The following is a 14,089-nucleotide window of genomic DNA, read 5'->3' on the forward strand; positions in this document are numbered from 1 at the left end:
TTGCTCTAGCAACTCACACATCACGCAGCTCAAATATCTGACCTACAAGATGGCAGCTGTGTGTGTGTGCGTGCATGTGCCGTAGAAATCAAATCGGGAATGTTGCGTGCTTCGATGATGTATGTACGCCCTACGGTTTGCCCTACAAGATGGCAACTTTTCATAGCAAAAAGGGGTTATTCACTACTGTTTATACTGTGTAGATGGACTCAAATTATGACCAAAACTTAATTCTCTCTGACACTCGCTTGATTCTCTTTCCTGATAGGCCCTTGCGGATCTTGCCAGCGATGAAGAAATCTTCAGCACTAAAAACAAGGAGAATAACGACCTACTGGGCAGAATCAAAAAGCTGGTGAGATTTCTAATTTTAATTTAAAACTCACTCCCTGATTGTGCAGTTATTAGGCATAAAGTGGGGAGACAGGTCTTTTTGCTTCAGCTGCGCCACGCATCTGGAACTCTCTACCACTTAACCACAGATCTTTCTTGTCTTTGTACCACAAAATTCAAATCTCTTCTCAAAACTTATCTTATGTCACAGGTTTTCAAGGATTAATTTTGTTGTGTCTGTTTTTCTTTGTGTTTTTTGTGTGTTTTTTTTTTTTTTTTTTTTCACTGCGCCTTGAACACCCAGAAGGGTGGATATGTGCGCATTACACATATTACAAGTCTTATTATTATTATAATTATTATTTTAAACAGGAGGCAGAACACGAAGAGACTGTGAGTGAACTTGAAGACGCCATGTCACGTCTTCATCAACAGGAACAAGATCTGATAGAACAGCAAACTCTCATACATGAACTACAAGAACAAAATAAGGTATAAGTTCATTATTTTATGTGCATTACACAACGCACCGGACCATCGGGTGTACGTCCCAACCGAAGGACGAAGCAATAATGGTAAAGTGTCTTGCTGATGACACATGTGTCACGACTGGGACTTGAACCCACACTCTGCTGATCAGAAACACCAGAGTCCGGTGATCTTTAACCTCTCGACCAGTGTTTGGGGGAACCTTGAAGTCATAGCATAGGAATGTGTGTGATGTGTTTTACAAGAAATGGGATGGAACCTTAAAGGCAGTGGACACTATTGGTAATTACTCAAAATAATTATTAGCATAAAACTTCACTTGTTAACCAGTAATGGGGAGAGGTTGATAGTACAAAACATTGTGAGAAACGGCTCCCTCTGAAGTGACATAGTGAGAAGACTGGTCTTTGTCAATTACCAATAGTGTCCACTGCCTTTAAAAGTGATATGGGCTACCTGTTGGCATGTTATGAATTTAGGGGAGGGGTGGCAATGATGAATCTAGTGGGAAATAAGCCTTTCAGTAAGTAACAGGTTTCAACTCACAATAGCAACTCACATTTAATAATGATAACAAATTCTTATACAGCACATTTCACAATAAACATATCAATGCCCTTTACATTAGTACCCTGGGGCCAATTTCATAGAGCTGCTTAAGCAAAAAATTTGCTTAAGCACGAAAATAGCTCGCTTATTTTACACATGTTACTGGCCAAAATTTCCTGCCATATACATTGCTTATGACTAGTATTAAGCTATTGTTTACTTAGCATTACAATTGAATGGAGTCTTGGCTGGTAATCTCATTTTACTAAGCAATGAATTTTTTGCTTAAGCAAAATTTTTTGCTTAAGCAGCTCTATGAAATTGGGCCCTGCTTAAGCAAAAAATTTGCTTAAGCACGAAAATATGTTGCTTTTTTTATACATGTTACTGGCCAAAATGTCATGCCATGTACATTGCTTGTGACTAGTATTTAGCTGTTGTTTACTTACATGTAGCATAACAATTGAGTGGAGTCTTGGCCGGTAATCTGATTTTACTAAGCAATGAATTTTTTGCTTAAGCAAAATTTTGTGCTTAAGCAGCTCTATGAAATTGGCCCCTGGTCATGCTGGTCATTGGGCCAGTAACATCCCCCTGATCTTTCTCAGCTCCCTGGGGAGTAGACAGCCCCAAGCTGCCAAGGCACTCCAAAGGCTTTTTCAAACACATCATCAACCTCTACCCTCGCAGGTACCCATTCATATCCCTGGGTGAAAAGAAGCAATTATAGTAAAGTATCTTGCTCATGGAACAAGTGTCACGACCAGGATTTGAACCCACACTCTGGTGACTTAGCATCAGAAATTGAATTTATCAGAGGTTTGATTTAGTTTCAGGTTTGAGCATCGTTCAGAATCCAACAGCGTTGAGCTACCTTCAGCTAGAGGTAGTAAGAGACCCTTGTCAGTACCTGCTCATCTATCTGGTCTGACTAGAGCTTACTCAGTTTCAAATCCTACTCATTTCAGGTTGATTATCGTTCAGAATCACACAGCGTGGAGCTACCTTCAGCTAGAGGTATTAAGAGACCCATGTCGGTACCTGCTCATCTATCTGGTCTGACTAGAGCTAAATCAGTTTCAAATCCTACTCATTTCAGGTTGATTATCGTTCAGAATCACACAGCGTGGAGCTACCTTCAGCTAGAGGTATTAAGAGACCCATGTCGGTACCTGCTCATCTATCTGGTCTGACTAGAGCTAAATCAGTTTCAAATCCTACTCATTTCAGGTTGATTATCGTTCAGAATCACACAGCGTGGAGCTACCTTCAGCTAGAGGTATTAAGAGACCCATGTCGGTACCTGCTCATCTATCTGGTCTGACTAGAGCTAAATCAGTTTCAAATCCTACTCATTTCAGGTTGATTATCGTTCAGAATCACACAGCGTGGAGCTACCTTCAGCTAGAGGTAGTAAGAGACCCATGTCGGTACCTGCTCATCTATCTGGTCTGACTAGAGCTAAATCAGTTTCAAATCCTACTCATTTCAGGTTGATTATCGTTCAGAATCACACAGCGTGGAGCTACCTTCAGCTAGAGGTATCAAGAGACCCTTGTCAGTACCTGCTCATCTATCTGGTCTGACTAGAGCTAAATCAGTTTCAAATCCTACTCATTTCAGGTTGATTATCGTTCAGAATCACACAGCGTGGAGCTACCTTCAGCTAGAGGTATTAAGAGACCCATGTCGGTACCTGCTCATCTATCTGGTCTGACTAGAGCTAAATCAGCTGCTGATGTAGACACCAAACCTGGAGGAAGACCACAGTCCAGAAAGTTACATACCAGTCCACCCTTGGTAGGTGTAAAATGGTTCTAAATTGTTTGATCTTGACGATTTATGTAGATTTGATCAGGGCCCATTTTCATGGCTCTGCTTACCATAAGCAAGGAATCGACACTTACGAAAGCAGGGAATTATGCGCGTATTTTCATGGGTAAGCGGCAATTTTTTGCTCATGCCCGTGCGTACTTTCGAGGCTAGCACAGAAATTGCGTGTAAGCAGGGAATCGTGATCGTAAGCGCAGAAATCTGTGGTAAGCAGATCCAAGAAATTCCTGAGGTCTTATATCTGGTTTGGAACAAAGATTAACATGCCCCAAACTCTACTCCTATCTGCACCTGATTCTGATTCTGAATTTGTGTTTTTTGTCGTCTGTCCTCTGACATCACTTTTTATCAAGAAAAAAATTTCCCGCTAAGCAAAGATATTCCCCCAAAATTAAAAGTCAGTCTAGGATTGTTATTTGTTAATGTTAGATTGTCTGCCTCCAAAGTGTTTGTCCCTTGTCTCATCTGACTGACTCGTCTAAACTTTCCTTTTTTGTTTTTTCAAATGTGGTTGCTATTTCTCTGTCAGTTTGGAAGTGTGCAGACTTCCTTGTTCTCTTCCAGTGCGTCTTTCTCCGATCAGGTATCAACGTACACCGTCCAGGCCTGCGATCGGTTCCTAAACACCTTGGTATGTGCCGGGTTTGGAATATGCCATTGCTGTGTGTTTCAAATCAATGCATGAAATCCATCCAGGGCTGGGGAAATGTGGATTTCGATCTACTCCATAAAACTTACTGCATGCTTGGGTAGATTGTTCTACAGTGGTACAGAGCTTGAGTTCTCCACTGCACCAGTGGCTTGAGTTCATTCAAGGGTCTATGTACTTTTTCCTAACAAAAAACACCATGTCCACAGATTTACATTAAACTTTACACAGTTTGAAGATTATGATAGTAGAAAGCTTCCCTTGAAATTTTACTTACTGAGGTGCTGTAGTTTGTAATGAATAAAAGTAATAACTTTTGTCTCAGTTTTAGCATGTAAATACTTATTAACCAGTTATGCTATGGTTTTGGTATAATATCATAACTGGTTAAGGGTATGTAAAATCATTTTGGTCTCATGAGACCAACACTATTTTGTGACTTGTTATACTCATTTCTCAACTCTACACAACCTTAGTCAGTAATATTTGAAGGGAAGCTTTCCACTATCATTATCTTCAAACCCTGTAAGCTTAATGTAAATCTGTAGAAATTTTGAAAAAGTACCCGAATCCTTTAAAGGGTCTATGTACTTTTTGTAGGACAAAAAACGCAATGTCCACAGATTTACGTTAAACTTACACAGTTTGAAGATAATGATGGTAGAAAGCTCCCCTAAAAATATTACTTGCTGAGGTGCTGTAGTTTTTGAGAAATGAGTAAAACAATATCATGAAAATAATTTTTTCGTCTCAGTGATCATGAGAAGAAAATTATTTTAGCATGTAAAAACGTATTTTCATGACATCGTTTTACTCATTCACCAAAAACTACAGCAGCTCAGCAACTAACATTTTAAAGTACGCTTTCTTAATGTTATCAAGGTATAACAAAACAATTGTTGCACACTGTGATTGGGGTTTTGTACACCCAAGGGTTTTGTACACCAAGTGCTACAATTTTATAGTGTTCAGCCTGTTCAGCGGTGGGAATGCTTCACCATCATGCCTCTGTTAATGAATGTAGGCGGTTTTACCGCCAGCCTCCCGAGATGAACTTTATTATAGTGACATCTGCAGACTCTCAAAAGAGAAAAAAACTTTAAGAAAATGTTGTCTGTTTTTTTATAAGAGCAAACTGTGTTTCCCTCTTTTTGCTTTGCGCAACAGCTACCTTGCAGTTTATTATACCAACAAGCTTACAGGGTGACTTATGGCCCAGTAATAATTTAAGCTACAAGACTATTGGTTTTAAGGCGTTTATAGATTTTGTGACATTTTTAAGCTTGATGCATCATACATGTACATGCGTCATATTCTTCCATCATGTCCATAATTGATCGATTTTCCTTTTATGTTCATTTAAGCATGTAAATACCATTTATATTTTAATAACAATATTACATTTGTACCATCATGCAAAATATGTATTTATTCATTACCCTGCATGACAGCATGATCCCTAAGTACAGTTATAGTTTTAATAATAATTTGATAAGTTGAAGAACTTCAACGTTGACCCTACATGTAACTCTGGCATGGTTGGCTTGTGCGTGAAGCGTTCGCCTCTCAACAGGTGACTCCGGTACGATTCCCGGCCGGGGCTATATGTGAGTTGAGTTGTGCGTTGGTTCTCTGCTGTGCCACGAGGGTTTTCCAGACTATCCAGTTTTCCTCCCTCGGGGGGAAAAATCAAGCTCTTTCAATCTTGGCTGTGCTCTGTGGTCATAATGGGTTGATGTGGCTGGTTGCTGAATGCGCCCTTGCATGCCTGCTTCTCTCGAAAATGACCAGCCTGCTCTGGTCATCGTCAAAACTGTGTATTAATTGTTGTAAATTGTTTGTTGCAGTTTTCCATGGAGCGTATTGTGCAGGGATTCAAAGCACGCAGCCATCTCATCTTGAAGCGGCTCGAAGAACAGGATGAGGTAATGCAGTGGGAGATGAGCGATAGCAGCAATGATGGCAATGATGACAACCAGTCAGGGTATGTTGTACGATAACATATGTCAATAATAGTATCGATATAATAATCGATATATCAATATGATGAAGTGATGCAGTGGGAGATGAGTGATAGCAGCAGTGATGGCAATGATGACAACCAGTCAGGGTACGTTGTACGATAACACATGTCAATAGTATCGATATAATAATCGATATATCAATATGATTAAGTGATGCAGTGGGAGATGAGTGATAGCAGCAGTGATGGCAATGATGACAACCAGTCAGGGTACGTTGTACGATAACACATGTCAATAGTATCGATATAATAATCGATATATCAATATGATTAAGTGATGCAGTGGGAGATGAGTGATAGCAGCAGTGATGGCAATGATGACAACCAGTCAGGGTACGTTGTACGATAACACATGTCAATAGTATCGATATAATAATCGATATATCAATATGATAACACATGTCAATAGTATCGATATAATAATCGATATATCAATATGATGAAGTGATGCAGTGGGTGATGAGTGATAGCAGCAGTGATGGCAATGATGACAACCAGTCAGGGTACGTTGTACGTGGTCTGTTAAAGCCATTATACACTTTCAGTAAACAGGGTTGTCCAAGTCCCACACTTTGTGTATTACAACTTATATATGAAATAACCAACCTGTGAAAATTTAGGCTCAATCGGTCATCAGAGTCAGGAGAAAATAACGGGAAAACCCACTAATGTTTCTGAACGTTTCGCTGCGTCTTGACATGTGTATAAAATAAATCTGTAATTCGTGCTATCGAGAATTGATATTGTTTTACTGTTTTCTCAAAAAGTAAAGCATTTCATGGAATAATATTTCGAGAGAAGTCTTTCACCATTACCTTCTGTAAACCCTGTAAATTATTCTTTAATCTGTGAACTTTTTGTTTTGTTTCCGAACCAAAAGTGTATAATGGCTTTAAATAGCGAAACATAATCAATTTTGCAATACATGTATATTAATAAATCGATAATGTTGGTTAGAAGGCACCTTGTCAAAACCGTTCCAAGATTTTTTGTTGGAAAATTTATAATTAAAATAACAGTGGCTTTGTAATTTAGCGTGCATATCTGTCTTGCAGTGGGGCTCTTGGCGCTGAAATATACACACGTTCAGTATTTCTTGCAAGGTATGAGTTTTTGTTTTCCTTGCAGCGCTTTGGGAAAGACATGGAGTCAATCTAACCAGTCAAGAAGGAACTCTGATTCCAAGCTACAGGGCAAGACCAAACGGACTTCCAGTAACAAGAGTAAGTTGTGTGAAATCTTTAAAGGAACACGTTGCCTTGGATCGGTCGAGTTGGTCTTTGAAAAGCGTTTGTAACCGTTTTTTATAAAATGCATATGGGTAGAAAGATGTTGTAAAAGTAGAATACAATGATCCACACAAACATGCCTCGAAATTGAGTGGTTTTCCTTTTACCTCGTCGACTAACACGTCGGCCATTTATGGGGGTCAAAATTTTGACTCCCATAAATGGCCGACCATGTTAGTTCGCACAGTAGAAGGAAAACCACGCAATTTCGAGACAAACTTGTGTGGATCATTGTATTCTACTTTTAAAACATCTTTCCAACCATATGCATTTTATAAAAAACGGTTACAAACGCTTTTGTTTTGACCAACTCGTCCGATCCAAGGCAACGTGTTCCTTTAAGAAAATAGAATTGTTCCAAACGGTAAAAACAGGATTACCAACCGAATTTCCATTTGTTACATGTTGATTACATGTCTTACTGTTGTTGGCTTGTCCTGAAAATCACATGGAAATATGTTTGGCAGCCCTGTTTTTATCAAGGGAGAAATTTCATGCTAAGCAAATTTGTGTGCTTAGCAGCGCTATGAAATTGGGTTCAGGGCTCAAATTTGTGGGTTAAACCCACAAGACTGCAGCGCTTGAGTGACAAGTTGAATTTTTTTACACGACTGTAATTTGTTTTACAAACCAGATTAAAGACACTGGGGTGGATTTTACAAAGGCAGGCAAACATTTGTAACTTAGGACTAGTCCTAGGCAATGCTAAGAGATAGGACCAGTCCTAAGTGAGGACCAGTAACTCATCCTAACTTAGGACCAGTCCTATCTCTTAGCATTGCCCAGGACTAGTCCTAAGTTAGGACTACCTTTGTGAAATCCACCCCGGGGTCGATTTCACAAAGAGTTAGGAGTCCTAGGAGATATACAAATTGCATGGATAGTCCTAAGTTAGGACGAGTAACTGGTCCTAACTCGAGATAAGACTAGTCCTAACTCTTTGTGAAATCCACCCCTGGACACTATTGGTAATTGTCAAAGACCAGTCTTCTCACTTGGTGTATCTCAACATATGCATAAAATAACAAACCTGTGAAAATCTGAGCGTAATTGGTCATCGAAGTTGCGAGATGATAATGAAAGAAAAAAACACCATTGTAAAACGAAGTTGTGTGTTTTCTGATGCTTGATTTCGAGACCTCAAATTCTAAACTTGAGGTCGCGAAATCAAATTCATGGAAAATTGCTTCTTTCTCAAAAACTACGTCACTTCAGAGGGAGCAGTTTCTAACAATGTTTATACTATCAACCTCTCCAAATTACTTGTTACCAAATTAATAAGGTTTTATGCTAATAATTATTTTGAGTAATTACCAATAGTGTCCACTGCCTTTAAAAATAAGTCAAATAAGCATTAGGAGAAGATCCGTTTCGTTTGTCATGCTACTTCAATATACAAAGAACTGAAAGACAAATCAGATTCATTGTCAACGTTTTTCACAAAGATGCAACTGTTAGACCGATCCAGTAGACTCTACCCATGACGCACGTATGAGCAAGAATACGTGGGGCTCTCCAATGCCTTTCTGCACAACTCTGCCGCGCGCGCCAAGCATACTCCCGCGCATGTCGGACCTTCGTGTCGGACCTTCGTTGCGTTGTAATTGGTCAATATGCAATAGGGCGGAGCTAATTGGATCAGTCTATTGAAAAACACAAAAACACTGGGCTTCTCCGGTCATGATGTTACTAAAAGTAAAAGCCGCGGGTCAGTGGTCCATTGTTAATTTCTAGCCCTTGGCCCAATTTCATAGAGCTGCTAAGCACAAAAATTTGCTAAGCATGAAATTATTTTCCTTGATAAAAACAGGATAACCAGCCAAATTTCCATGTGATTTTCAGGATAAGCAAACAACAGCTGAATACCAGTAACAAGCAATATCCAACAAAATTAATGGAAATTTAGTTGATAATCCTACTTTTAATAAGGAAGAAATTTCATTCTAAGCAGATTTTGGTGCTTAGCAGCTCTATGAAATTGGGCCCTGGTAATTTTTTTTGTAAACAACATGGTCTATAATTCAGCCTCACCCTTGCTCAATCTCTGTTTGGTTGTTATTTCTGTTACTCTTTCAAATAGATTTTGGAGGTACTTTGACCAAAGAAACTGCCGTGACCAACGTTAAGAACCTTCCGCACGTTGGGTCTGCCGAGATGACTGACCTGAGAGCCAGCACAATGGACTACCATCAGAAGGTCCGTGAGTCTAAGCTGAGAGTCCACGAAGCACAGGAGAAGATGAGAGACTTGGCGCTAAATATCAGGTGAGTTTACCGTAAGGCCGGTTTATAGACAGTTTTCGCGCGATGGAAATCTTGACACATGATCCTAAAATACACAGTTTATAGTCATTGCTTTTAGGCATATAAACCATGTTTTTTTTTATGACTGCCACGTCAAGATGTCCATCGCGCAACCATCGCTGACTATAACCCGGCCTTTAGCGTTTCCCTCTTCTATAGCCAAAACCTGAGTCCCGTTACATGTATGTGACAAACTTGGGTCATTACTTACTGGGGCTAATTTGATTGCCCTGCTTACCGCTGGCGAAAAACCTCTCTCCCCTAACTGTGCGAGTGCCACATTTTTGAATAAGCTGTGTAATGTGGAGTAAGATTTCACTGATTGATTTTTCTCTATATAGGTTGAAAGAGGAGCTAATCAGAGAGTTGGTCAAGACTGGCCGAGAGGCAGAAACTGCAAATAAGAAATTTTCTGAGAGGATCCAGCAACTGGAAACAGTAAGTGTTGTATTTGCATAATAATTTGCATAATAATTTGAATAACAAACAGCCAGAAGTTTTGTTTCACCTGTATGTTGTTTTCCATGTGGAATTTCATTGCTTTTATAATGTTTTATATTTGGTTTGCGGTAACACCATGTGTGTATCTACTTGCCAGGTAGAGTTTGTTCTTAGAGAACTGTCTTGCTTTATTCTACTACCGCGGGGTAGATAATCGGAGGTTCGGGAGACTTCTCAGTTCTGAAAAGAACTGTCCTGCTTTTTAACTATTACCAGGGCGGATGGTATAGAAAATAGACTGGACTACAACTGTACACATGTAGCTTATGGAATCCTAATTAACTGTACTGCTGCGGAGTCAGTTCTGAATTGGTCTCAACGTTACGACTAGCTTGCTCTAGTCATCGTCAGGAGACTAGTCACAAAGTTGATACCTACGTGTACTTGTTAATGAAACCCACAATTACAGGAAAGCTCCATTAAAGAAAGAAGCAAAAATAAGACATCCTTTTCCTTTGGCAACTCACACCTGTTATTCCCATGTAATTCCTTTCCAACCAGTGCACTTATTGAATCATGTATAAAGCATTGGTGCTGCTGACTGCTCCAGGCAGAATGACTGCTCATCCAAGTTAAAGGATTTGGGTACTTTTTCAAAATGTGCATAGATTTACATTAAACTTTACAGGGTTTGAAGATAAAGATAGTGGAAAGCTTCCCTTCGAATATTACTTAATGAGGTGCTGTAGTTTTTGAGAAATGAATAAGAAATGTAATGAAAATATGTTTGTAAATGATTAAAGTAATGTTTGTCTCGTGAGACGAACATTATTTTCATGACATTGTTTTACTCATTTGCCCAAAACTACAGCACCTCAGCACGTAATATTTTCAAGGAAGCTTTCTACTATCATTATCTTCAAACTGTGTAAGTTTAGTGTAAATCTGTGGACATTGTGTTTTTTTGTCCTACAAAAGTTACATAGACCCTTGAAATGACCCAATTAATGTAAACACACCCACCCACTGAAAAGGATGCACTTTCCATTTGTGTGGTTTTTTTTTTAAAGGAAGCTCAGTCTGCTAAGACGGAGCTTCACGATGCCCAGGATGCATTACAGCGCCTCGGAGCCAAGGAGCATCAGGAAACCCATGACAAGGAGAAACTTGGGGAAGAGTATCGTCGCAAGATGGACAAAGCTAAGAATAGAATGAAGGAACTGCAACAAAAACAAAAGGTAAATAAAGACTCGCTAAGCATAAATAAAAATATGCTTACCAAGTTTCAGTTACCAGGCCAAAAATACTGTGTCACATGCACAATCTGTGACTGGTACCCTTGGCCCAATTTCATAGTGTTGCTTAAAGGCAGTGGACACTATTGGTAATTACTCAAAATAATTATTAGCATGAAACCTTTCTTGGTAACGAGTAATGGGGAGAGGTTGATGGTATAAAACAATGTGAGAAACAGCTCCCTCTGAAGTGCCATAGTTTTCGAGAAAGAAGTAATTTTCCACGAATTTGATTGCGAGACCTCAGGTGTAGAACTTGAGGTCTCGAAATCAACCATCTAAACGCACACAACTTTGTGATAAGGGTGTTTTTTTCTTTCATTATTATCTCACAAGTTCGATGACCGATTTAGCTCAAATTTTCACAGGTTTGTTATTTTATGCATAATGTTGAGATACACCAACTGTGAAGGCTAGTCTTTGACAATTACCAATAGTGTCCGCTGCCTTTAACAGCTGAGTGCTTATTGTACCAGTTTCCATTTCATCGTCCTACTAACCATTAGCACACAAGTACATGCAAAAGCTGTACGCATACTTTTTCTATCTAGGGAGGCCGTCTTTAACTAACCCCCATTTACCGCCGTAAACCCCCGGATCCCGGCGGTTTTTCCTTCACCACTTTAATGAGCTTAATATCTACAGGTCAATTCACAAAGCTACACTATGTCACACGAATATGCATGAGCTCTACTCGAACAGGCTGGGGCAGTGGCCTCAACAAAGGGACCAATTACTGCAGAGATCTTTAGAAATTGAGACCTAACACTTTGATTGCTCCGCTTTGTTATGTCTGCTCGCTTCACCGGACAAGCCCTAATCCGCCGTATACAATAGCCCAACACCTCCCAAACTTCTTTTGTTGTCCCATTGCTTATTTAGATGTTAATCCCCCTGGCAAGGGACTGGGGTTTTAATGAGCCCTTTGGCCAGAGCATGACCTCTTGGGTGCTGGTATATTCAGGATTTATGCAATCCTTTTGTAAGTGTTCACTGAGTTAAAATCCGCAGGGATCCGGCGGTTTACGGCGGAAAATGGGGGTTAGTTAAAGACGGCCTCCCTTACCTGTGAAATATGCTTACACTTAAAACAACATTACAGAATTGGTTTTTGCTACCAAAACAGTCGCTGGCATTACTTTATGCAATCTACCATAAACATAAACTGACAAACCTGTAGAAGTTTGAGATCGATCAGCCATCTGGGTCGCGAGAGAATAGTGAAAAATCGATTACACATTTTGTATATTTTGTGAGCGTAAATTAATTAAACGCTAACTGAGTAATAAACTTCAAAAGGAGATTAGTTAAATTTATTTCTCATTAAATAACTCATTTCAGAGAGAAACATTTAAAGGGATGTTTTCTACTATCATCATCATTAGACCGTGTAAGTTTTATGTAAATCTCTGATATTGGACAAGTTTTTCCCTATGAATTCTGTACTGTTCCTTTAAAGGGTGGCTGCAGTGGCTTTTTTTTTTTAATTTAAACGATTAAACATGACTTTTTAAACCTGAATTTTTTTTATTTATTTTTTTATTTATTGCGCAAGTATTTTAAAGGTGGTTTTCAAGATTTAGGGGAACCCACCCCGCCCATAAAAGGATAAAAGGGAGCCTTCATGTGACGTCATGTCGGGAACCCGAGTCGTCAGGTCCCCTGGCTTTGTGCATATAGAGACGTGTGCATTGTGTGGCCTGGTACCTAGGCGCGTGTAGTTAGGAACCAGACTCTTTTTGCCGATGATATGTTTGAATTCCCGATGTGACGTCGATGGTAGGGGGGCGGTAACAATCCACAAAAGGGGGGGGCATGACTTATTCGCCAATTACGCAAGTGAGATATGTCGGGGGAAAGAACAAAACACATTTTATTGATGTTCAATACATATATCAGAAATAAATGACAGCAAAATTAACTGTTTTATTTTAATTTACTGCAGCATCCCTTTAAATGTACATTTCTACTAGCATTAACTGGTTAGGAAGTGTATCATTCCAATAATTCACACAAGCTTCTTGACTAACTTTCAGGAAACTGAGAAAGTACTTAAAGTACAAGGACAGAGCAACAAGAAAGTCAGTGACTTGGAGCTTGCTGTGGGTCGAATGAAGCAACATCAAGAACTTCTTCAACAACGTCTTAAGGATGAAGCAGATCGGAAACTCAAGCTTGAGGTAGGACAGTCTAAGATTCTCCATTTTGTCTCGGACAGGCCTTGTCACACCAGGAAGTTTACTGACAACCAGTTCCAGGCAATCCCTAAGATGGACGGAAACACATTTCAGTGGTCTCATTATTATTGTAATATCAAATAATAAACCACAAGGGAAACTGACTGGGTACATTTTTAAATGATTTAGGATTGAACAAAGAAAAATTGACTCGAGCGGGATTTGAACCAACGACCTCCGGTTTAACGTGCAGGCGCTCTACCAACTGAGCTATCTAGCCCTATGTTGGTGGTCTCCCAATTTTGTCGATATCTTAGGCACCCCCGAACAAAGATATCGACAAAATTGGGAGACCACCAACATAGGGCTAGATAGCTCAGTTGGTAGAGCGCCGGCACGTTAAACCGCAGGTCGTTGGTTCAAATCCCGCTTTAGTCAATTTTTCTTTGTTCAATCCTAAATTATTATTGTAACGCGGAGGTTTAGAGAAAAGAAACTGGTCAGCGTATGAATCGCCTACATGTACTTTTTTTTCATGGTTTCTACATGTTCTATGAGGTTCCTGGTTTCACTAGTTTTGTGCAGTGTTCAAATAACTATATTTTTCTTGGCTTTGTATGGAAAAAGTATTGGGGTTTAAGGAAGAATTGAAGGGAAATTGATTGGCTTCCTACCTTTTTCGGAAGGAGTGAGGATGCGTGGTCTTCT

The 14,089-nt window shown here is 39.6% G+C and overlaps 1 protein-coding gene across 1 annotated transcript in view; it reads left to right on the forward strand.

The window, feature by feature from the left end:
• Positions 1-14,089, forward strand: part of LOC139942890 (kinesin-like protein KIF27) — a 51,917-nt gene that overhangs the window by 19,458 nt on the left and 18,370 nt on the right. Inside the window, exons 13-22 of the mRNA XM_071939697.1 lie at positions 269-355; positions 706-825; positions 2,995-3,171; positions 3,734-3,835; positions 5,701-5,837; positions 7,005-7,099; positions 9,246-9,429; positions 9,810-9,906; positions 10,980-11,147; positions 13,241-13,384. Of these exons, the coding sequence (XP_071795798.1) occupies positions 269-355; positions 706-825; positions 2,995-3,171; positions 3,734-3,835; positions 5,701-5,837; positions 7,005-7,099; positions 9,246-9,429; positions 9,810-9,906; positions 10,980-11,147; positions 13,241-13,384 (1,311 nt within the window). The remainder of the gene's footprint in view (positions 1-268; positions 356-705; positions 826-2,994; positions 3,172-3,733; positions 3,836-5,700; positions 5,838-7,004; positions 7,100-9,245; positions 9,430-9,809; positions 9,907-10,979; positions 11,148-13,240; positions 13,385-14,089) is intronic.

The sequence above is a fragment of the Asterias amurensis genome, chromosome 10, assembly GCF_032118995.1.
Source record: "Asterias amurensis chromosome 10, ASM3211899v1".
Classification (NCBI taxonomy): domain Eukaryota; kingdom Metazoa; phylum Echinodermata; class Asteroidea; order Forcipulatida; family Asteriidae; genus Asterias; species Asterias amurensis.